At 34.0% G+C, this 24,849-nt stretch overlaps 1 protein-coding gene across 2 annotated transcripts in view; it reads left to right on the top strand.

The window, feature by feature from the left end:
- LOC128986901 (uncharacterized) overlaps positions 1–22,795 on the top strand; it is a 126,569-nt gene extending 103,774 nt beyond the window's left edge. The window contains exons 8-25 of one of the 2 annotated variants that reach the window (XM_054407510.1): positions 426–554; positions 2,214–2,381; positions 4,267–4,432; positions 5,128–5,243; positions 6,279–6,374; positions 7,038–7,245; positions 9,162–9,342; positions 9,542–9,725; positions 11,375–11,573; positions 11,937–12,124; positions 13,212–13,370; positions 14,137–14,265; positions 14,718–14,848; positions 14,992–15,088; positions 17,422–17,583; positions 18,835–18,931; positions 19,620–19,730; positions 22,583–22,795. In XM_054407510.1, coding sequence (XP_054263485.1) covers positions 426–554; positions 2,214–2,381; positions 4,267–4,432; positions 5,128–5,243; positions 6,279–6,374; positions 7,038–7,245; positions 9,162–9,342; positions 9,542–9,725; positions 11,375–11,573; positions 11,937–12,124; positions 13,212–13,370; positions 14,137–14,265; positions 14,718–14,848; positions 14,992–15,088; positions 17,422–17,583; positions 18,835–18,931; positions 19,620–19,730; positions 22,583–22,650 — 2,589 coding nt within the window. In that variant the 3' untranslated portion in view covers positions 22,651–22,795. The remainder of the gene's footprint in view (positions 1–425; positions 555–2,213; positions 2,382–4,266; positions 4,433–5,127; positions 5,244–6,278; positions 6,375–7,037; positions 7,246–9,161; positions 9,343–9,541; positions 9,726–11,374; positions 11,574–11,936; positions 12,125–13,211; positions 13,371–14,136; positions 14,266–14,717; positions 14,849–14,991; positions 15,089–17,421; positions 17,584–18,834; positions 18,932–19,619; positions 19,731–22,582) is intronic. The other variant, XM_054407518.1, reaches the window with a different exon arrangement.
- The last annotated feature ends 2,054 nt before the right edge of the window (positions 22,796–24,849 follow it).

The raw sequence follows: 24,849 nt of genomic DNA, 5'->3' as shown, positions 1-24,849 counted from the left end.
ATGATTTAAAGAAAATAATTGACAAAAGTATCAACAGAATACTGTAGGCGGAAAATGTATACACAACTAGAGGAAAATAAGAAAAGGAATGTTACTTTTTAAGTAGATAGATCCTATCCCAATCCAATGTATTGATATGCACATTAATAGTTTTATATACACAACTTGTACCAATATTAATCTACAATATGCCAAATTGTACCTTAAATGTTTATGGGAATGGTGTTCCAAATAAAATGATGATATTAACTGCATCAAGGTCCCATAAAGGCTAGCTAATGCTTCTACTGTCACAGCAATGTGTGGGGAACCCGAGGAATTATTGAAATATTAAAATAAAATCAGAAAAAAATTGAAATCTCAAAATATACAAATGGATCTACTCTATTAATTTGAACATAAACCAACATCCTTTTTGTTTTTAGATAACCCCCAGAGCCCAGAACGCTATAGCATACGTCAACGCAGGATTTAGGTTCAAAGTAAACAAAAAGGACAAGTTCAGGGTGTTGGATCAGCCAAATATTGTTTTTGGGGGAATAAATCCATCTTTTGTAAGTATTTTTGTATGTAAAGCTTAGAGTTTGCAATAAGATTAACTAGGGGTTTGCAGTAAATGTAATAGCATCAAATAGAGTCTTAATTTTTATGAATTGTACAACATTATTTCTGCTAAGGTGCACCTACAAAAACTCACCATCGTTCTTACATCCATGCACAAATACGTCATGATTTACATTATTTATGATACATATTTTGAAAGGGGAACAATTTTGGTGTGTGAAATGTTTGTTTACTGTGTCTATTGTTAACAACGTATATTTTTGAAAGTACACCAGTCCATAAAACTGTGTCTGCCTCACAAATCTTATGGATTTTCACAACCATGGGATTTAAAAAAAAAATAATATAATGGTTTAATTACCTTCAGTCTCCAGTTCAAAGTAAGTCGATTGCGACCTAGGTTTCAGCACGACGTTGTGCTATCATCAGGCTTCCAGTCGAGAATGTTCAGTCCATTGGACGTCGTTTAGTAAAAACTATATACAGTTCACAAGACACAAACACATACACATTTACCGATCGGTATTTACAAGGGGAGAACGAGTACATTTTTGTCAAATCACCGGCCGCGACGAGTGACATCCAAGCCACAACTCAATATATGGTTGTGGCTTGGATGTCACTCGTCGCGGCCGGTGATTTGACAAAAATGTACTCGTTCTCCCCTTGTAAATACCGATCGGTAAATGTGTATGTGTTTGTGTCTTGTGAACTGTATATAGTTTTTACTAAACGACGTCCAATGGACTGAACATTCTCGACTGGAAGCCTGATGATAGCACAACGTCGTGCTGAAACCTAGGTTGCAATCGACTTACTTTGAACTGGAGACTGAAGGTATTTAAACCATTATATTAGTTATAAACCAGTTCAGGGGCAATTCCACGTCTTATGATGTCAAAACTTTAAAAAATTGTTTGTTGATGAAATAGAGCTTTATGGGGCTTTAATGTAAATAATACTTTAAAAAATAAGGTAACTAAAAAATATGATCAAAAATTATCTTGGATTTGATTGTGACTTTATAACAAATCCTTCTTAAAAAACATTCATTTGACAAGAAACTGTTGAACTCTGGTACAAACAGTACAGTAACAATTTCTTCCATGGGAATGAGATACGTATTTTGGATTTCCAGCTTCATTCATAGCTCGTTCGCATGGCTCAATCACGTCCTGGTTGAAGTTTGTTCGCTACGCTCACTCACCTTTAGATTGGAGCTCGTTCGCTCCGCTCGCTTGCCGTGAGATCACAGAAAACATGATTCATCAGCTATATGACGAGGAAAGTGGTTAAGCTACTTGCCACTTAGACAAATTCTTAATGAGATTTTGCCAAAAATGTGTATCTTGGGATTTGTTTGGACCAGTGTTGAATGGGAACCATTAGATAGCTACATGCCCTGTAAAGGTCCTCATGTAAAAACAGCTATCCCCGGCACATATTCTGCCAGCAACATATTCTGAAACCGTTTTATATGGACAACCTTCATTCACAATTTAAAATCAGAGAATATTAATTACATTAGTTCTTTAGTGAATATTGTATATCCTAAAGAAGCAATGTATTTACTTGTACTGGAAAATCAAACTAATACGGCTTGTAACTGGAGTACTTGCAGTTATTTAACAATTCAACACTGTTGTTAGATTCACGCATATCAAACAGAACGCTTCGTCTCCAACAAGCAGCTGTTGGATGTCGCCACACTCCAAGGAGCTCTCAAGACTCTGGCCAGTGAGGTGAAGCCTGACTATGTACTGCCAGACACGAAGCCTGAGTTTAGACGCAAACTAACACAGTCTCTGCTCTACAGGGTATGGGTTTATCATAACATTTTACTGCTACATGATATTTTTGTCTTACTTAAGCAAAAACAGCCTTTATAATATATGCGTTGCGGGTCTTAAGTAGCTCTTTCACTCTCTAGGAAGTAAACAGCGTTTTTAGTCCCTAGCGAGTCACTAGAATTTCAATTCTAAACAATCCCATGTATCAAAATTTTATATCCATTGATTTAATTGTGTCAGTGTACATTATACTATAGACATGTCAAACTCTTTACAATAAGGCAACAATTAACTACAATCGATTAAACAATTGATACTTACGATACATGCAATTATTTCCAATAGAAATTTATAACGAGTTGGCAAAAGCTGGTTTTTACTCCCTAGGGGCTAAAAACGATTTTTATTCCCTAAAAGAGTAAAAATGCTACTTTAGACCTGCAACGCATGCATTAAAACGGCTGTTTTTGTGAGAATACGGCCCCGCTCATTTTCCGACCACCGCTTCGCCTCGATCGTAAAACTTGACCACGGGTCAAAAAGAGTCACCTCAGACCCTAGTGATGAAATAAACTATTTTGTCATATTGCATCATTAATTAACAAATTAAGCTAGAAAACGAAATAATGTTTATATGTAACCTCTCAAAACGATTTCCAGCTTGTTTTCAATTCTGCTAATGCAAATAAGCAGCTGTTTAATAAGTGATTAAATAATTTCGTCTATTTTTTATTGTGTTACAGTACATTATACCATTGACAACAATAGGCTAAAACCTTACCTAATTAATCAATTCATAAATAAATAATTTTGATCGATACGATAGCCACAATCGAAACGGTTTATAACAGCTGATTTTTACTCCCTAGAGAGTAAAAATGCTTATTTAGACCCGCAACACATGCATTTAAAACGGCTGTTTTTGATGCAGTATGACAAAAAATTATATTGAATCACTTTAAACATAAACAGCTGCTTGTTTGCGTAAGCTAAATTAAGAAAATTTGGAAGTTGTTTTTAGAGGTTATTTTTACACAAAAAAAATCTTTTTTGTTATCTAAATTAGTTTGCTAAACAATGTTGCAATATGACAAAAAATACGGCTCATCACACGGGTATAAAGTGTCCTTTCAACCCACGCTAATTTTTTGACCTCGGCTTCGCCTTGGTTGCTAAACTTGAGCTTGGATTGAAAAAGAGTCACTTTACGCCCTAGTGATGAAATATACTATTATTTATACCTCTCACTCTCAATGTTATCTGCTCTTTATACTTTTTCACAACAAATATATGTTCATATACTTCCATTTACCTGAGCAGGGCTTATGCTTGTGTGCCATGGTGCATCTTTGATTTGACCTGAACCCACAGGTAACTCTGTTTCACAACAGGTGAAATATGAGTTGTACAGACTTTAATTTACAACTAGCAAAAATTATTAATACGTTAATAATTTACTGTATAATTTCAGTTTTTTATCCACCTATGGGTATTTGATGAATTATTGCTTGGAAAGGAAAAAATAGGTCCAAGAGCAAGAAACCTCTAACACTGGGGATACAGCCAAAGACATATTTCCTAATAGAGAAATTTTATGGCAATTGTTGGGGCACTATAAAATAACATCAAAAGCTGAAAGAGGATCACCAAAGGCTAAGGTGCTCACAATAAATCTCTGTAACCCCTGTATACAACCCTAGCTGTACCACAAATATCACAGATATTGTTTAGACCAGATCAAGACACTCTAAGCTGGTTTTTATGGCTTAAATTTCACAACTTAAAACATTAGGTATGTAGCCTATACATCACCGAAAAAAATAAAACACTTACATAAAACCAACTAAAACATTTTAGTTGTTATTTAAACATTAAATCTACAGTATTATACAGTTTAAATAAACTTGTCTAGGCAATCCTCAGTCTGAACCCAGGCATGGTGTCCCCCAAGTACCGAAGTGGAGGGGAGGACATCACACGTCCACTCTCGTCAGGCAAACAAGAGTTTGACAGTGACACCATCATGCCACCTCTGTACCAACCATTCCCTAAACTGGAGTCACTCATTCAATGCTCAGGTATTCATTTGAATGTAGCCTACCGGTACATGTTCTTTTATTGTTATTTTTGCTAGAAATATATTTGTTTCATAACAGATTTTTATACTAGTATTGAAAATAAAAGTGAGCTTAAGAACACTAAACAACGTCTCAAACACACAATAAGAGCGAGTAAAAAATTTGCTTGATGCCTAATCACAGGTGCAACTAGGAGATGAGTACCTATCCTATCAATTTACATTCCAACCTTCAAATGTCCTTCTTCCACCAAGCTCTACCACTTGAAGGTAAGGCGTTAAAGCCAATGATTGCACAAAGACATGATAACAATATTTGAACCCTCGGTCTATGATGCTTTCTCCTGGCAGAACAGACCAAGCCTTAGACATCTCAACCATTGAACAGTCCTAATCTGCACACACAAGTATATCAGGCTTTATCCTGATCATCATAGTATATCAGGCTGCAGCCCATCAGAACTTCAGGCTGCAGCTCACATTTTGTTGAGTCATATGTTGATCATATGTCTTAAATCAATAATTTCATTGAGACAGAGACCCAAACTTTGGGTTCGTGTTTTATACTGAGTATGAATGCAATAGCTGTAGAATGGGGTAAAGGTACCTTTCAATGATCATTTCCAACATATGATGGTTTTTTTTATTGTTTGTGCTTTATTTTTTGTTTTTGCTCATTCTTGTAATTTTATTTAGGTGAAGCAGAATTTGTCTATGACATTCCACACACGGGAGAAGATCTGTATTGTGCTATGGTCATCACAAAAGAAGGTCCTGGCACTTTGGAAAGCATAGATCCAGCAAAAGCTTTGGTGAGAGAATTACATATCTTAAGTTTTTAAAGTTATGGCATTAACATATATTTTGGGAAAAGCCACAGGGAGGAAGTAAAAAGCCTCAAATTTCTGTTTGGGGTGAGAGATTGATAACAGAATAAAACTATGTTTTCATCAATTTCTGGTTGTAATTAGAAATGGCTGAATATGGTTCTTTTTGTGAAAAAAAATTGAGTTCAACCTACGTACAAACGTTTAAGGAAAAAAATTAAAATTTTGACATTTAACTTTAAGAAACACACTCAACTTACTTACTTTTACTCTCAGGACATTTATGTCAGATGTGATATTTAGCTACGTTTACAAATCTTCCCCACGTTATCCAGTCCTCTGCATATTCCTCCACTGCTCTAATTCTCTTTATATCCGCCTTATTCACACTAAAAAATCACATAAAATAAAACAGAGAGTTTATTAGAGATTTGTAACCCACCATCCTTCTGTAGTCCTTTAATAAGCTTGAAATCAGTGTTGTGACCTTTCAGAGTGTATCTAAAAGCTCCTGGACTACCTGGATAAGCTAATAACTGAAAATGTCCTTTTAAAAATCTCTTATCAATAAAGATTGACTTCCAAATATTAATTCACTTTAAATACACCTGTAGATTTGATTTCAAAGATAATGAAAAACCTAAGGTTTTAAATCAAATAGGAATCAACAAAAATTACAATAAATGAAGTTTTTGTATTTTAAAATAATTTTTAGCACAAAAGAACATCTTTGCAATTTTGATGATTTTAATAAATTTTTGGTTTGATAAATAATAGTGTTTACTTTTGGGTTGTATCAAAACCCCAAAACATCCATTAACATTGAATATTGAACATCATTCAGAACATGTAGGAAATATTAAGCATTGACATATCTACCTTCTTATGTGTCACATTATTAATTTTTGTTTAACAGTTTTCATGGTTTTCACACATTAAATCAAGTACTGTGTACATGAACCTCACTAGTGCATACATAAGTGTCAATGTCTTATAGAAAAATGTGTTGTCTTTTTTCAGAAAATGCCTGGAGTACTTGCATTCTACTCGGCAAAAGACATTCCTGGAGAAAACAACTTCATTCCACCCAACCCATTCACTCCATCTAAGGAAGTGGTAAATGAGGACAGGGTTTAAAAGCAAAATCAGTTATTTTCTGACACATATAATTTGTACTTGAACTAAATATCTGGTGCTAACTGACAAAAAGATGTTTGTACTAAAAATAATAATTACTGATTGAAGGTGACCACCCAGCCTGAACAGTCTAACATTTTACACTGTTTCAAGTATTGGGTTGCTTGCACTTTATAACTAAGAGAAGTAGTTACAATGTTTAAAAACTTTTAACTCCTTGAATTCAGTCAGCATCAACTGGTTATTTTCACCATTATCAGAAAAATACATGGTTTTAATTATTTTAATGTAATGAATGATTTCTTAACATACTTATGAGTGTAGAATAGAGATTAAGTGGTAGTTGAAAACCCAACTCAACACATTTTTTCACTTGTCAGATAATTTACACTCATAACACTTGGTTTTTATAGTATTTTTAAGGAATTCCCTATAATATGTACGTGTGTGTGTGGGTTGGTAGTGATTGTGTTATCATGATAACGTCAACTTCATGATGGCTCGCAAGCTTGTTTGTTATAATTAATAAATTATTAGATACTTTATTTTGATAATATAAATGTTTTATAAAAGGTGAAGCCAAGTATGAATGGAGAATGGAGATACCCTAACAGTTACAATACCACATGACATTTGTTTCAGTTGTTTGCAGACAAGATTGTCCAGTTTGCTGGTCAGGTTGTAGGCCTGATAGTTGCTCAAACTCAGGAGTTGGCTGACAAAGCTGCAGAACTTGTCTCCATCACAATAACTGACAAGAAGAAGCCTGTGCTCGACATCCGTAAAGTTGTCAAAGACAAAGACTTAGCACGGATACTCTTTGTAATTACTAAGCCTGCAATTCCAAAACGTAATTAAATTTGATACATTTTGATGCTAGGTACCGGTATCCATTTTCTTTAAAATTATAACCAAAGATTTTACAGTAAATTTGTATAGTCGTACTTTATTTACTATTAACTTGAGTTTTCAAGGAGCTGCAAGCAGAGTTTCTAGTAAGTTAAATAAAAGAATAATTCACCTTAATTTTGAATTTTGTCTAGAGATTCCTAATATCCCCCATAAGGGTGCATGATTATTGGTTCGGCAAATATGTCACCGTCTTCGGATCCTTGTCATTGTCAAGAATATCACTCTTCACTTAAGGTCAACCAAACAATAAAATTTATAAATAAAAATACTTTTTAAAAATGCTAAGTTTTTAAACACTCTAAAAAGTATTAAATAATTTATAAAATGTTGAGAGAATAAATACTTGCAAGATTTAAAACGAAAAACGTGGGGCGCATGCTGATTTACAATTAACTTCACCTATTGAATTATTATGATCTATTGCATGCTCCCCACGTTTTTCGTTTTAAATCTTGCAAGTATTTATTTTCTCAACATTTTATAAATTATTTAATACTTTTTAGTGCGTTTAAAAACGTGGCATTTTTAAAAAGTATTTTTATTTATAAATTATTTTCTAATTTTTAGTATTTAATGTGTAAATATGTTAAATCTATTTTATATGGCCTCTTAATACTTAACCAAAACCCAAAACCTTATTATCTGTAATCAGATGTTTTATCTTTACTTTGAAATGATTGTTTTATAATTTTAGAATATCTCGGGAGCAGAACCTGTACCTCTTAACCTCTGCTCTTCTAACTGTCAAATTTAAGTATTTACAGCTGACTTAAATTAATTTATATGTTTACATTCTTTTAAAATGTAAACATGGAAAATTTGGAAGCCAAAGGGGCGTAGCCCAAAGGGAAATATGAAAATTAAATGATATAATATTGCATTGTCATCCATTTTTGAGCTATGTTTCAAGTTTCAAGTCACTATCTAGCTCATCGGGAACTTCGTTTAAAATTGATATCAAAATTTGTAGGAAAGCAAGCTAATAAAAACAAGCCCATGGGGCGTAGTCCAAGGGAAATATGAAAATTAAATGAAATAATATTACATTGTCATCCATTTATGAGCTATGTTTCAAATTTCAAGTCTCTAGCTTATCGGGAAGTATCAAAATTTTCAAGAAAGCGATTTAATAAAAACAAGCCCATGGGGCGTAGCCCAAGGGAAATATGAAAATTAAATGATATAATATTGCATTGTCTTCCATTTGTGAGCTATGTTTCAAGTTTCAAGTCTCTAGCTCGTCGGGAAGTTAGTATAAAATTGATTCCAAAATTTGTACCGGACAAGAAAGCGAGCTAATAAAAACGTTTTAATAAAAATGCATACAACAATATATACAAGTCATAACATGTTTGTGTAAGGGTGTTTAATGTTATGAGTGAATATTGATATTATTGACAAGGATTCGAATGTCGGCAAAACGATCGTTACCCACCCTTAGAGGAGATATTAGGGATCACTAGAGGAAATTGAGGTACCATAAATTAACTTGTTTTATTTGTTTAAGTGATTTGAGACTACACAAAAATGAGATTTCTAAATAATTGGTGGATTAATAGACGTAAAGACTACAGCTCCAGAATAAAGAATTGTCGAGAAAGAAAGTCGAGGATGGTCTCTACATATACTAATTACAAGTTTGTGTATGACTAAATTATGGAAACTTAATCTGCATAGTGCATTAAATTTAATCCTCATCAGCATTTCTCAGGTTTGTGCAAAACCAGCAAAACATAACAATTTTTAGCTCACTCCTTTGTAGTGCTGTGCTCAGTTGAGATATATTTTACACCATTTTGATAAAAAGATCGAGATGTATAAATTTAGTTTGAAACAAATGTTCCCTTTTTTTAGTTAATGTGAAAAAAATAGTGAAAGGCGAGTGGAAAATGGAGTCACAGTACCACTTCACCATGGAGACACTGACTTGCCTGGCAGTGCCTGTGGAGGACGGACTAGAGGTGTACTGCACCTCTCAGTGGATGATGCTTGCACAAGAAGCAATTGGACAAGTACTCAACATACCTGAGAACACGTAAGCTTCCCGACCAATAATACTTTGCATATGTGTACACATAATATTTAGCGATAGTGCTGTCTTAAAGTAAAACCTTAAATAAAACATACTCCATTAGTTATATTAAAAACATCTTATGTTGCTTAGTCTATGGTAAAGCCCAGTAATAGGTGAAGTGAATCTGCATGTTAAGTAGAGGATTTAACTTTGTACTCAGCATAGATATGAAGCTGCGGCGAGTTGGAGGGGGATACGGAGGTAAACTGACGAGAGGTAACGTCGTGGGTTGCGTAGTCAGTCTAGCGGCTCATCTACTAAACAGACCTGTCCGCATGGTGACAAAACTAGAGACTGTCATGGAGGCCATTGGCAAGCGGTATCCCTGCTACTTTGATTATGAGGTGAGACTGCATTATTTCTTAACATTAATTTAACTTAAATTGCCCACCCTTACTAAGCTATTTTGTACTTTTTTATGATTAGTGATTTAGAAGTGAGGTCAAAATTAATTAATCAACTAATAAACCATCTCATTAGTTTGATTAGATTAATCAACATAATTTTATATAGAGAACAATTTTGTTTACAAAGCTTTCTTTTAAATGTACGAAGTAAAACTCCCTTGAAAGATTTTCTTTTCATTTGTGATGTGATTCCCAAGCAATAAGTTAGAATAAGAGCTCATCAGCTCTGTCCTAGTGGCTGTTTGGTCAGCAGCTTTGAGCAAGGTTCCTCATGTGGTTGAGAAAACAAGGCTGTAAGACCTGGCATATGCTGAGACGCACACCCAAAACGCACGCAAGCCAAGTTTTGTGTTGCAAGCAACGCAACACATGAATGTTTCACTAGCGCATGTCGGGGCGCAGCAGACGCAATACACGCACTACGCAGTCGCCGAGATCTTCGATGGTAGCATCTCCTCTGAGTCTGTCATGGGAATTGAATTTTCCTGATTTAAATGGCATTAAGCTTAACATATTTTTTTTGTAAAGTTTAAATAGCAATTCTGGAACAAATAATCATGCCAAATTTATAAAAAATATATCAACATACAAGCCAACTAAAGGGTTTTTATTCGTAAGAAGAGTTTTAAATGTTCAATTTATATTAATTTTCTCCCTAATTATTAAGCTTACCATGAAGCTATACCAGTTTGGTATACCAAACTTTTTGGGTTTTTGAGACCCAAAAAAAATGGTTTTAAGAACAATTTTGAAATGCCAAAAATGAGTTCCGATAGCTTGAATGTGTCATTTCATATCTTTGTGGTTAAAACCAGTATGTGTACGCGGATTATCTGTGCTTTGTACAGATAATCCGCGTACACATACTCAATTAGACGATCGTTTGTTGTCATCTTGCATACCAGTTGAGTGGCTTGTGTAGGAAAATCTGTGTCTGTACTTCAAACTGTGACATGCCGGGCCAGGAGTGTTCCAGACACATACAAGCGTGCGTCTCAGCTTATGCGATGCCATAAGGAAACATTGAGGCACAGTTTTCTGCCGTGTGTTGTGTTGCGCTCATTGCGCCGCATGTGTCTTAGCAAATGCCCAACCTTAAACTCTTCTTGTACTCAGCTGGTTTTAAATTATTTATCATGTATAGTTTTAAGATAGCACCATAGATAAAACATACTCCCTTAGTAGATTTGTCATAGTTATAGAACAGCTGAAGCCAATTTTATTGTTAGTTCTGTACGTCCAACTGTAGAGGTTGTGTTTTGTTTAAAATTTGTTTATCGTTATTTCAGCCATTTGAAACCTCACTTAACCAAATAAAATTAGGTATATACTATATAATCATAAACAATAACTGGTTTTCTAGTTATATCACCAAACAGTAAGGCAGAAATCATGAAAATAATGCTAAAATAATAGAAACAAAATTTTGTCTACCCCAGCGATCAGTGGATCAGTTGTTATAACTTCTTTCTCTTTTACACAATAGAATCAGGCATAGCCTATTCACTTTAAAAATTATTTTTTTAATATACCTCCACAGAAAAAGTTTTAACATACAAATATTATAACACAGATTTGTTTAACAGGTTGCTGTCGACAATGAGGGTGAAATTCAGTATTTACACTCAAATCTGTATGAAGACAATGGATATGCTCTGAATGATCCACTAACATTGCTCTTCACCTTTCCATCATTTGCCAGTGGATATGAATCAACTGTTTGGGGGACGAAAATGTTTGATGTGTTTACTGATAAACCTTGCAACCTGTGGTGCAGAAGTCCTGGTAAGTAGAGTTTTATAATAAAACTATAAAAAAATAACTTTGTTCTATTTTAATTTATTACAGAAAACTTTGTTTTGGAAAATTACAAAATTTCATATAATTTAACAAAATACAATATTAGTTTGAAAATGTATTACCTAGAATAATAGTTCACAGTCTTTTATTTTAGTTTCTAACATTACCAATGTATACTCTTATAAGTGAAGATAACTTTGAAATAAATTTAAAGAGTTATCCCTCCCTTATTTTTTCATTGTCTAAAACGTTTACTATTTTGTTTTAGAAAGAAAAAAATTATCTGATAAGTAAACATATATAACTAGATTTACAGAAGGGATTTGAATAGTTATAACTTTTTTCTAGGTACTTTGGAGTCAATCACAATGGCAGAGCATATAATAGAACATATTGCACATGAAATTGGGAAAGACCCACTGTCAGTCCGAATGAAAAATATAGACAAGAAATATCCATTAGACAAAATGATCAAGCAAATCAAAGAAAAGTCTGATTATGACTCAAGAAAAGCGAGTGTTGAAAAGTTCAATGAGGTAAATTGTTTATTTTTTAAGTTTAATATAAGGAAATTATTTTATTTTTATTTTATAGGTTATAGTAAGTCCACAAAATATTTAAGCCAGGTATTGCCACATTTACTCCTGTTATTGATATACAGGATGAGGCAATAAAAGCACCCCAATTTTATTTCACATGGTAAGTAATGAAACAATGACTCAGTTAAACCAATGAATACAAACCCTTTAACAAGCAAAATGCTTATGGAAAATAGTCCGACTGGAATTTCACCACCGAAATGAGCTTCGTACGGCTGCCGCTAGGATCACCTGCGTGGTGGCCGCTCTACTCTATCTCTCTCTCTAAGCCAATTCTTTGTCTCACTCTCTCTCAATCAGTCAGCTGACTTGGCCGCACACTCCTGATGGTCTACTTTGCGGCCGCCGCTGGAAATATCCAAAATTCAAATATTTCCAGACTGAATGTTTAACAAAGGCATTGCGCTTCTTAAAGGGTTTTAATTCATTGGTTAAACTATATAAAATGTTTGTAAACATGGGGATATGGGGTCTTTAACACCGTGCTTTTGCTGTTTTAAACCTGTTTTTAAGAGTAGGGATTCTTTTTCAAGCACTCAGAGATTGTTGGACCACATTTCATGCTTCTCGACATGGCACTGTTCCAGATCGGAAATCAATAGGAAACTGGGTAAAATTGGTTGGTCCAAAGAGGTCTGCTAGTAAGCCTTCTTTTGGCTATTTTCTTTCTTTGATGGTTCTCCCTATGAGCTACTTAAAGTTCAAGGTATTTCAAATTCGCCGTGAAAATTTGCTTGGAACTGAAGCTAGTAAGTCAAGAACTTAGAGGTATCTTTCCTATAGAACTGGTATTTTGACTTACATTTCTATGGTGTATTTCTAACCTGGCATATTTCTAAACATTTACAAGCAAAACTCTGCAGTTTTGAACTATTATACTTCTTTACTATAGTCCTCGCCACCCTAAGTTGAGGCAGCCCAAGGCCGCACGGTGTATATCTAGTGCGGCCTTTGGCTGCCTTTAATTTAGGGTGGCGAGGACTATAATGTACTGTTTATCATGTTAAAGTAACTGTTGATATAGGAAAACGTATGGAAGAAGCGAGGAATTACTCTTGTTCCAATGCGGTTCCCTATGGACACTAAAGGCACTTATCATGCAATGGTCTCTGTGTACCGGAACGACGGTACAGTATCTATCACTCATGGAGGGGTTGAGATAGGACAGGGAATCAACACTAAGGTATTTATCTACCAATAATTGTTTTGTACTTAGTTGGTCAGTCACACTCACACTGGACACTTTGTTGATATAAACAGTGTGGAATTGTTTAAGCAATTAGCTATCATTGCTGCATCATCATGGCTTCTTTACCAGCTCAGAATTACATTAGTGCTAGATTGGTATCTCCATTAAGCATACATAAAAACAATAAAAGAAAAATTTTGGCTAAAATCTTTCAATGTTTTTTTGCCTCTACTGCTAGTATTTCAAGCTTTCAAATGTTTCCATATTGGTCAGTACCACAGTTCATCTGAGCTGCAAGGACAAACAAATGTGAAGTTTATCCAAGTTACTAGGCAAAACACCAATTAGCACAACCTAAAATTAGTCTTTTCCATATTTAATCAATGAATTACATCTTGCTGGAATAAAGAATACTTTTCTGTTTCTATTACCAAACTAATGCATTGACATCTTGCTTCAATTGTCCACAGTTATTATAAAATGGCAAAATGTTTTTTGAGGAGCTAAAACAATCATTAGGGTTCTTGGACTTTGTCGGTTTTATGTGGTACATGTCATAATCAATCAATCATGTAATAATAATGTAATTACTAAAACCACACCTCCAAACTCACAGTCGAGTTCACTAATTCAGCTCCTGAGATTTACTAGAGAAAACTATCAATGTTAAATCTCAAATTCAAATTACATTATTTTTATTTTAATAAAATTACTACAGCTCTAACACTGTTTTTAAAAAGAACTTCACATTGGTTTTCAGGCTGCTCAAATCTGTGCTGCTACTTTTAACATTCCTCTGGATATGATAAAAGTGAAGACAACCAATACCAACATTGCCCCCAACAATGGCCCCACTGCTGGCAGCTTCACCAGTGAGTCGGTTGTCCTTGTAAGTAAACTGCTTTGAGCCCTTGTATCTCAATTATATAGCAACCCTATAACTATGCACAGGGAATACATTTTTCTGGGTAATCTAGATAGATGATTATCATTTTTAGCAAATACTCAGAAAAAATTGCCAAACTATAGTTTTCTCTTTTTTTAGATAACAGTTCATCAAATAACCTAAATATCTATTGGTACTCACTAACACAGAATAATGAGATACCTATCTTTATTCTGGGTTTCGAATTAACAAACCCTCGTATTATATTAGCTACCATATACGTGTGTATACATACTAATATTCATGGCATGGCAGATAACTTGTTCTACAACATAGTGTAAAGAACATAATCATTTCCTTTTTTATCTTTTAACAATGAATAATTATTCATTACAATAACAGTTTATCAGTAGCAGTCCAGAGAAGAGTAGTTTATAATGATAGGTTATGTGCAGGCTGTTCAGAGATCCTGTGAAGAGATAAACAAGAGACTTGCTCCCATCAGGGCCACACTGGTGTCACCAACATGGCAGGCTCTGGTCCAGGCAGCGTACCTAGCACAGATCAATCTCAATGCCACTTATATGTGAGTAGCAGATTTGTATATTGATGGTAGATACAGGAATTAGAGATTTTTAGAGACTAGTAAAAAAAATACAAAAGATTCACGCCTTCAACGGTTGAATTATTAAATTAGAGATACTGTATTGAAGACATGATTGTTTACAGGTTCTCCCCACTGCCTACCAAGGACTTTAAAAAATATGAAATTTTTGGAGTAACTGTGTTGGAAGTAGAAGTTGATATATTAACTGGAGAACATAAGGTAAATGATGTTAATTTAAGCTCATAAATCTGGTCAAAAATATCCTGGTTTCTAAAAGTGGTCCTTTTTTTATACAAAACTCTTATATAGACCTAATTAAACATGAATTTAAACCACAATACTACTAATACTGGCTTGGTTTCTACAAAACACACCAAAGCAAATAAAAATAGAAAATACCCCCGCCGCAGAAAACCTGCAGACTAAGCGAATTTTAACTTGTCTGATTACATTTTTACTAAAATATTTCCATAAATAAGACATATTTATTCCCAATGTAAATAACATTAGATTTAACAAGTGCTTAGGTTTGCTACTACGGGAAAGGTATACAAGTTTTTTTTGACCATACGTCAATAGGATAGGATGAAATAAATAAACTTGCCAAATGTTATCTATAAGTATAAAAGAGGATGTTTGTATACCGTATATATAAATATATTTGTTTGTTTGGCAGTGATAAACTCAGACACCGCTGAACCGATTGCCACGAAACTTGGTACTTAGAATTTCATGGAATAGGTTTATACACCATCAATTTCGTGATCCGTCCAATAGGCTCCGCCCCAGTGGCTCTGGAGTTTCCCATGTTAACCTTATGAGAAATGGAATTAATGAATCTTAACAGCTGTTTCAGTTAAACAAGTTGGTTCTGTTCTATGATGTTCAATAGCATTAAAGTTACAAGGATTACCAACAGGGTGCAGCACTATTATTTCTTTTACATTTATGACAACAGCTAATTTGCAACCAAAAGGTGAGTGAGCGTAGCGAACGAGCTAACCTGAAGGCAAGTGAGCGTAGCGAACGAGCTAACCTGAAGGCAAGTGAGCGCAGCGAACGAGCTCCAACCTAAAGGTGAGTGAGCGTAGCGAACGAGCTCCAACATAAAGGTGAGTGAGCGTAGCGAACGAACTTCAACCAGGACGTGATTGAGCCATGCGAACGAGATCATCTTGAAAATTAAGAAGTTAAACGGGGCAAAGCCCGCGGGTTACAGCTAGTCAATATACAGGGTGATTGATATAAGTGTGCCAGCCGTTTTATTCGAAACCCATAAGAGATATCAAAAAAAGTTAAATGGTAAGTGCCTTGGACTTTTTATTTAAAAAATTGTAGTAAAGTCGGAAAAATTATTTTAGCCGCCATTTTTCCAATATGGCCGCCAATTTAGATTTTTCTTATAGAACACCCTGTATTTTATGATGTATTCTGGTAGAAAATGTAATTTTAAGACGATTTTATTCTTGTAATTTTTTTCATAAACTTAACCGTTTCAAAGATAATAATGATTTAAGTTGTGAAATTTTGAAGCTGGCATGCTTGCTTTGGCCTTTATCGAAACTCTTTCTCATGCAGAAATTTCAAAACTTTAACCATTATTATCTTTGAAACGGTTAGGTTTATGAAAAAAATCACAAGAATAAAATCGTCTTAAAATTACATTTTCTACCAGAATACATCATAAAATACAGGGTGTTCCGTAAGAAAAATTCAAGTTGGCGGCCATATTGGAAAAATGGCGGGTAAAATAATTTTTTTGACTTGACTACAATTTTTTAAATAAAAAATACAAGGCACTTACCATTTAACTTTTTTTGATATCTCTTATGGTTTTCGAATAAAACGGCTGGCACACTTATATCAATCACCCTGTATAAACGAGTAGACTACAACAGTTTTCATTTTCTCCATAAGAATAACATGGGAATTTTAAATTACACTATTTTTGAATTTTCTCCGTGACCGTTAGGCATATACAACAGCGCTTCAATATACTAGGTGATTTATTTTTTAAGCTCTACAAAACGGTTTGAAAAGAAATTGCAAACTTTTTGTTTTCAGGGTCAAAAATGGGAAAACCCCATTTTTACCCCATAAAACCCCCCATAAACCCCCGTTCCCATGGTCCGATTATAATCGGATAATTTTTGCTCAAGTTATCGCGCTAACGGACACATATATATATAAATAAAAAAAATATATATATGAATTTGAACGGATGGTGTTTTAGGCCTCTAGGGACCTCAAAACGAAAAATTAAATTGGTCTTACCAGGTGGATCCAGGTCTTACCATGAGTACTATGGTAATAGCTTATTCCCTATATGGGAAATTCGCTAAAAGTAAAATAGTAAACAAATGTAGTCAATGTGTTCTTTAATAAGGTGTTAAAGGATTCAATTGAAAATCTAGGTTAAATTCTGTTATGCAGTTCCTCATTGTAATTTACTATAAAGAAAATATAAAAAGTATGACTAAATCAATAAAAGTATTACTTATTTAATTGAAAGTATTATTTTAACAACATAAATCAGAATTTATTTTCTACAGATAATTCGAGTGGATATCTTGGAAGATGCTGGTAAGAGTTTCAACCCGTTTGTGGACATTGGTCAAATAGAGGGGTCATTCGTGATGGGGCTGGGCTACTGGACCTCAGAGGAGATCATCTACGACCCTCACACTGGCCGCAACCTCACCAACAGGACACTGGTTAGTACCTTGTAGACATCGGGGATATTATTGGTATAGCCACAATTGCGGAATTCAGAGTTAATGTCCTAGCCATCACTAAGTGTATATAAATTAACCTTGATCGCAGAATAGGATGATGACCATTGTGAGAGTGTATATGATTTAGCCGCGTTTGCGAAAGACAATGGTGATGTCCAGTTCCGGATTTACCACTAGGTCAACTAGGCCACGGCCTAGGGCTGCAAGCAAAAGTCACAGTGGAATTGCAAAAAAATGTTTAAACAACATTTAAAGTTTTTTCAAATAAACAATTTTCTGTGATTGCGGCTGAAAATGAAGCACTCCAAGCTATTGCGGCAGAAGTTTATGATTTCTCCACGTTCACCAATAACAATGATGATGTCCCCTTGATTGTGGGAGATGTTCAAAATTTCTCTGTTTTTATTATGGGTGACAATGATGATGTCCCCTTAAACACAGGAAATGCTCACGATTTCTTCTCTGTGATTGTGTGTGACGATGATATCTCCTTGATCACAGGAGATTTTCACGATTTCTCAGTGATCGTGGGTGACAATGATGATGTCCCCTTAAACACAGGAAATGTTCACGATTTCTTCTCTGTGATTGTGTGTGACGATGATATCTCCTTGATCACAGGAGATTTTCACGATTTCTCAGTGATCGTGGGTGACAATGATGATGTCCCCTTAAACACAGGAGATGTTCGTGATATCTCTGCAAAAGCGGATGAAAACAATATGATGTCCCCTTCATAAAAAGAGATGTTCACAATATCTCTGCGATCGCGGGCGACGATGATGATGTCCCCTTGATCACAGGAGATGTTCACGATTTCTCTGTGATCGTGGGTGACAATGATTTTGTCTCCACCCTAGTAGGGATACTATTAGTTTTTCCGATCATGGAACACAATTTTCGATATCTTCACCATCACAGGGGAAGAATGTGATTTTTATTGTTGTTTGTTTAAAGAATCATTGCATACATTTTCCATCAGTCGATTGTTAAATTCAAATTTTAACTGCAATAATCTAATTTAAAAAATAAATCTACAGTACCATCACCAACAATAAAACCACACTCGAAGAAAATGATTGTTAGTATGGCTTTGATTCAAATATAATTAGGTAGTAATTTTATGTATTTTAATTACAAAATAATCAAAAATGGACAACCAATAAAAATAATAGAACCAAAATCAAATTAATAAACACTGCAACTAATACAGTATAAATTTGTTTTCAGAAATACCACATCCCAGGGGCAAAGGATATACCAATTGATTTTAGGACATACATATTAAAAAATGGTGACAACCCCCTTGGAGTGCTACGATCTAAAGGTAAGACAAAATTAACTTTATGTTGATGTTGTGTGAGAATTTTTCCGAAGCAGAACACAGCCATATGAGCAATTCGTTTTATTACAATTGCTGTGGTACCATTAATTGTTCCTGTAAAATAGACCGTTCAACATAAAAATAAATAGATTTATTCTGTTTTTGTGTTCTAGAGTTTGGTTGTTTGTGACAAAAATCTATATTGTGTATATGTTATTTTGCAAACAATCTTACTATTCGTTGATAGAAGAAACATGTATTTTGTAAAAGTGACATATTGTACAGTATTCTAATTCTTAATGGATTTTATTTTTATTCGTCAGAATTACCTGAGTTTGGATTCTTGATATCTGTATTATGAGAGTCTATACTACCTTTGACTATTGCTACTATATATAAACTATATTATAAACTATAATATAAACTATAATATAAACTATATTGCTATATTGCTACTATATAACTAGACATTCTAACCCCAAGCTAAATTTGTTGCCAAATCTTTAATCAAAATCGTCGTAGTTGATGTGAGCCACTAAATTACTGGATTACGCTGATCTAAATTACTGAATTCTGTTGAATACACAAACTATTTTACCAAGACAAACTAATTTTAATTTGAAGCTGATGTGTATTCAGTGTAAAAATATTCTAAGCAGAAATGTTTAATTCAACATGTTGTATGTTGAAGCCACTGGAGAGCCACCCTTGTGTATGTCCAATGCTGTATTGTTCGCCATCAGACAAGCTCTACGGTCTGCGAGGAAGGACCTAGGTCTCCCAGACGAGTGGCTAGACATGGGTCAGTAGTACCATAGCTTACAGGACACAGGGTCTCCCAATCCAAAAACATCAATCTTTGAGATTAGCTTAAACAAATTTGTTTATGGCTTTACATAACAAAATCAATAATTTTGAGTAATGATGTAAAAAAGAAATATTACTTATACAGGGTAGGGCAGGCACTGTGAGTAGTGGCCAGTGGGGGTGTGCTGGAGGAATGGGGTTAGTCTCAAATAACCCTGTTGCTTTGGGATTTTCTAAGCATATCCCTGTCAGTAGTAGACATGGCTTGTTCAAGTGAGAAATATGCTTTTGCACTCGAGATGTTTTTTTTTTTTCAAAAATCAGTCTATTAATTGTTGCTGTGTAGCTGGCGTGCACTGCGAACTTGTTATTGGATGGCCTGCCGCAAAGCTGTTACATTTTGGTGTGGATGAAGGACTTCCGTGTATGTGGTGGTGCATTTTGATGGGTATTTGGAGCTCAAAGAACCGTCCAAACTCCTGAACACATTGACCTTGTCATAAGATCGATTTTTCAGTCTTCTCTTTGTTCTGTAAGAATGCATCCGTGCTGGCGTTGTCTAATCGTACTGTGCCTCATATTCTCCGTGAGGACCTACATCTCCATCTATACAAGAAGGTAGTTGCTCATGAACTCACACAACGGGACTGGCAACAACGAATGCAGACATTTGAAAGTTCAAGGGAAGACCCTAGATGCCTTGAAGGATGCAATTCACCTTGAAGTTGGCCGCATTCCACAACAAATGCTTCACAGAGTTAAACTCCAGAACCAGAATACAGTAGTGTACGATTAGGGACACCACTTGCAGGATACGGTATATGCTGTTTAAAGCCAAGTAAAGTTATATTAAAATAAACTCCCAGGTGTAACCTTTTAATCCCAATATAAAGTTTGGTTCTAACATGTTTTGTTGTCTTTTAATGTACTTTCAAAGTTAGGGATACTTCCCTGCCCCACCCTTTACATTATATTGGGTACCTTGCAGTGCCGTCATTTCACCAAATCCTTGGGGGGGGGGGCAAACACCGGGGGGGCATGGGGGGTATGGAATACCTCCCAGCAAACAAGGGGGGTCCGGGGTTCCCCCCTGAAAATTTTGCAGTTTTGAAACAAAAAAAGAGGGGTTTAAGCTTATTTTAATTGTCAAGAGCACTTCAAATAAAAAAAAAATTATGAGTAAAATTTATTTAAATTTAGGCAGAAAGTTAATGAAACTAACAATTATTGACAACAGACAGAAACACAATAATTTTATGTTGGTAAGCTAGTCATCTAAGAAACGTGATCAATAGTTCCATGATGTATTAATATTATGTTTGTTATTAGATTCATGACCAATTTCTCTTGTACAACATTTAGCAATGAATACGGTTGTTCATAGCCTATAGTTTATAACAGTTTATCTTGGGTTTTAAATAAAATACAAGTATTTAAGAACTTAAAAGCAAATCAAATTTTATCACCAATAAAATAATTTGACACAAAAGTACAAAAGGTTCTATTTAACTATATTAAATTGGTAGTCTACAATGTTCAAAATAAATTACCTAAAATTTATACACATGTATAATTGTAATGCTTGAATAATTCATAAAAGTAAATGACAAAGCAATGCTTCTAAAAAATCTGAATTTTTATGTAGGCTATATCTATAAACTAGAAGTAAGTGGTTTATCGTACAGCACCAAACAGAAAAAGTAAATGAATAACAAAACTACTAATTTATGTAAACTCAAAATGTGCTATCTAAGACAATAAAACAATAATAATTTTTGTTTCAAATTACTGTACAAGAATATACAGATTTTTGTCTGCTGTGCTTTTTAGGATTTGACAGGAGAAAATATTTGTATATTGGCTAGTACAGCATATTTTTTTCCCTAGCCCAGGATCCAGGGGGGGCAAATGCTCTCCCTGCCCCCCCGCCCCAAATGACGCCCCTGGTACCTTAGGCTCTTTCTTAGTAATTGAAGACAAATATCTTGTATAATCTCGAAAGAGAATGGGTTCATTTGGCCCAAAATTGTTGCTATTACCTTAAGAAGTTCTTTTAAACGACAATGTTTTTATGTAAAAATTCTATAATCACTTTTATTATCACTTAAGTTATATTATAGTTAATTCAGCATTTGCGTTTATTTCAACCGTTGCAATTTCTTTAGTTAGGACCAACCTTAACTATTTTGAGAATTGTTAAATTTTTTGAATAACACAAAAGAACCATGGCCAAGTAGGTAACCAATTGTATATCTCGTAGGAGTTTTCTTCTTTTAATTTTAAGAGAACTATTAAAAAAATGACATAAAGAAGACTTTTACAACCATACTTTTAAGTAATAAATAACAATAGGGATGCTGGAGATATTTCAGTTCAGGGGGGGGGGGGGATTTGTTCAATCCTAATTTTTTTGTAATAGGCCTATAACTTTTTAAGCACATCGATTTTGTGACTAAATTGAGTGAGCTCACAAAATCATTAATAACAAATACATTTAACAGCCCATCATCTAGATAAATAATTCAGTGGTAGAAATAAAAATCTACAGTAAATATAACATAAGCATTTGATACTTTCTTTTACTTAAGTCTATCTACAGCAAACTAGACATTTCTGAAAACGATGTTTGCAATTTTAAAACTATATAATTTTTAAATTTTACCGCTGTAATTATTTTCAACTTAAATATAAATTTTGTAATATCTTTCATTAGATTTGAGATAATTTTACATCTCTGTTCTGTAGTTACTATCTATCTATATATTTATAGGCAAGCATGTTTCTATAAAACCTTTTTTCTCAGCTTGTTTTCATTAACATACAGTAAATATTATTTATATTTTTCAGATGCCCCGTTCACAGGTGAAAAGATACTTCTAAGCACAGGAGATGATGTAGACAAATACCTATTATAGTGCCTCCTTCTTACTTTTAATTGAACTAGTACCTACTTATAATTATGAGTTTTTTTTATTTAACAAAACTGGTACCCAATTGATGATTAAATTACTATTAACACTCAAATAAGCTAAAAGGTTTGTGAATCTTATAATGTTTAATAGATTCTTGAGAGCGGATTATGTGATTGTAGTATCTTTAAAATAAAGTATTTTCTTTAAATTATAGATTTATCATTTCCTAAAGTTTTAAGATAAAAATATAAACATATCATACTAATATTATATGGTAATAAAACAACAAATAATAAAAGTTAAATGACTTTCCGATCCATCTCAATGATTTAGTTTCTGGTAGTCATACCTGTTAAGTTACATCATGTTGAATTTGATGAATAAAGTATAAAATTTAACAAATAAAAATCAAGTGACTTTGTTTATTAGTTTACAATACAATGATTATAGAATCATCATAATGCTTCATAAATCAGTGATGAAACTGCATGTGTAACTGATTTTCTACAGTAACCCAAAAAGTCTGAAACCTTTATCACAACCTCATGATTATCAAGTTGCTGCAAAAGCATGGGGGAAGTTGAAAGTATATTTCAAATTCTTTTTATTTTACACTGCCACACAACAGTTTGAAACTGCTTATTCACTACAGTATATGGAAAATTTGTTAAAATTTAAAGAAAAAATAAATATAACATGTATAAAACTGTGTGGTAGGTTAATTTTCAAAGGTGATACTGATGAATATAGATAATATGTTATCAGGTTCTGCAATCATAGTAAAAGCAACCCGTAATCTCCCTCCAGAGCTAATGAAAAATGCCTTTTTCATTAGCCTTCATTTCTCCCTGCCTGTTTTCAAAGTTCTGAATTGGAGCAGTGGAATATTAACTTATTATTATTGTCTGCATCACAACAAAAAACAAAATATGTTACAGAGTATGCATTACGAAACGAGATTATTAAAAATAGATTATATTAGCCGAGTAGTAGTCCATTTTTAGCCCATATAAAACAGTATGTTTATTAACACTGTTGGGATACCACTGATTAGGTATATCACTTATTTCATGTACTAAAACGTATTTACTATGCTATTATTAGGTAGCTTAAAGGAACTTTTTATAACTTAGTCATACCCAACTTATTTTTATTTTCAATTATTTTTAGTTATACCTGTGTCAAAAAAAGCTGAGGTAAAACTCTACTAGTACTATTATAAAATGATCATGGTTCTGTCTATTTGTCTCTTTATCACATATAGCCTAAATAACTGAATAAATAATAAGGTAACATTTCATAAAAAGATATCTACTACAAAGAGAGGGTGTAACTGAAATGTTGCCGTATTGGTAATTTGACTTAAATGATTTCTCAGCTCTAAACAATTAGGCAGAGCTTCCGACGACTTTGAATAGTCTCCATGGAAACGGTAAGAAAAACTACATTTTCTATTTCTGTATGCTACAAATCTACAGGGAAACACTTTACTAGCAGGTTATCGATCCTAGAAAGGCAAGCTAAATTGAATGTAAGAAAGTTGTGCAGCGAGGAAATTAGTGGGAAATAAACTTTACAATTAACTAACTCATATTTCCTCATGTTGGTAAACCTTAGATACTTTGAGATAGCAATGTGTGTGCAATTATCTGACATTTGTGCTATCAAAACAAAGGAAAGCACTGAGGTACAAATTAGTCACTTGACACACACTGATAACACCATTGTCAAAGGGAACGATGTTCGTTGACGAAGCCAAGACCGCAAATAGATACACGTTTCCGTGAATGATGCTAAAGAACGTCAGGTTTTGGTGGCTGGACTAGGTCTACCTCACTTTGGGTTGCCCCAGCTATGTTGGCTTCAATTTATAACCAATTACATGAGAATATTCACAAAAACAATTGACATGTTCTACAATATCATGATTATTGATTAGGAAATTAATTTAAGTGAATATGAACATTTCAAAACAAAACTGTCATAGTATACGTTTCGTGTCCAGACCGAGCTTTTTTGAATGGTCATCAGTCGTTCTTTGGAAATATTTGGAAATTAAAGTATGTAGATTGCATAAAAAACACAATTTTAACTAAGTCTAAGATATCATTATTTAAGGAATTCTTGTATCTGGTACTCTCCCTCTACTCTAATACGAGCTATGTTTGTTTCTTTGTTTGAAGTTCATTGATGGCGATGGTG

Source organism: Macrosteles quadrilineatus, unplaced genomic scaffold (assembly GCF_028750875.1).
Source record: "Macrosteles quadrilineatus isolate MER2022 unplaced genomic scaffold, UCM_ALF_1.0 Scaffold_1__1_contigs__length_201487025, whole genome shotgun sequence".
NCBI lineage: Eukaryota > Metazoa > Arthropoda > Insecta > Hemiptera > Cicadellidae > Macrosteles > Macrosteles quadrilineatus.
The sequence above is the reverse complement of the archived record's forward strand: the minus strand, read 5'-3'. Positions and strand labels throughout refer to the sequence as shown.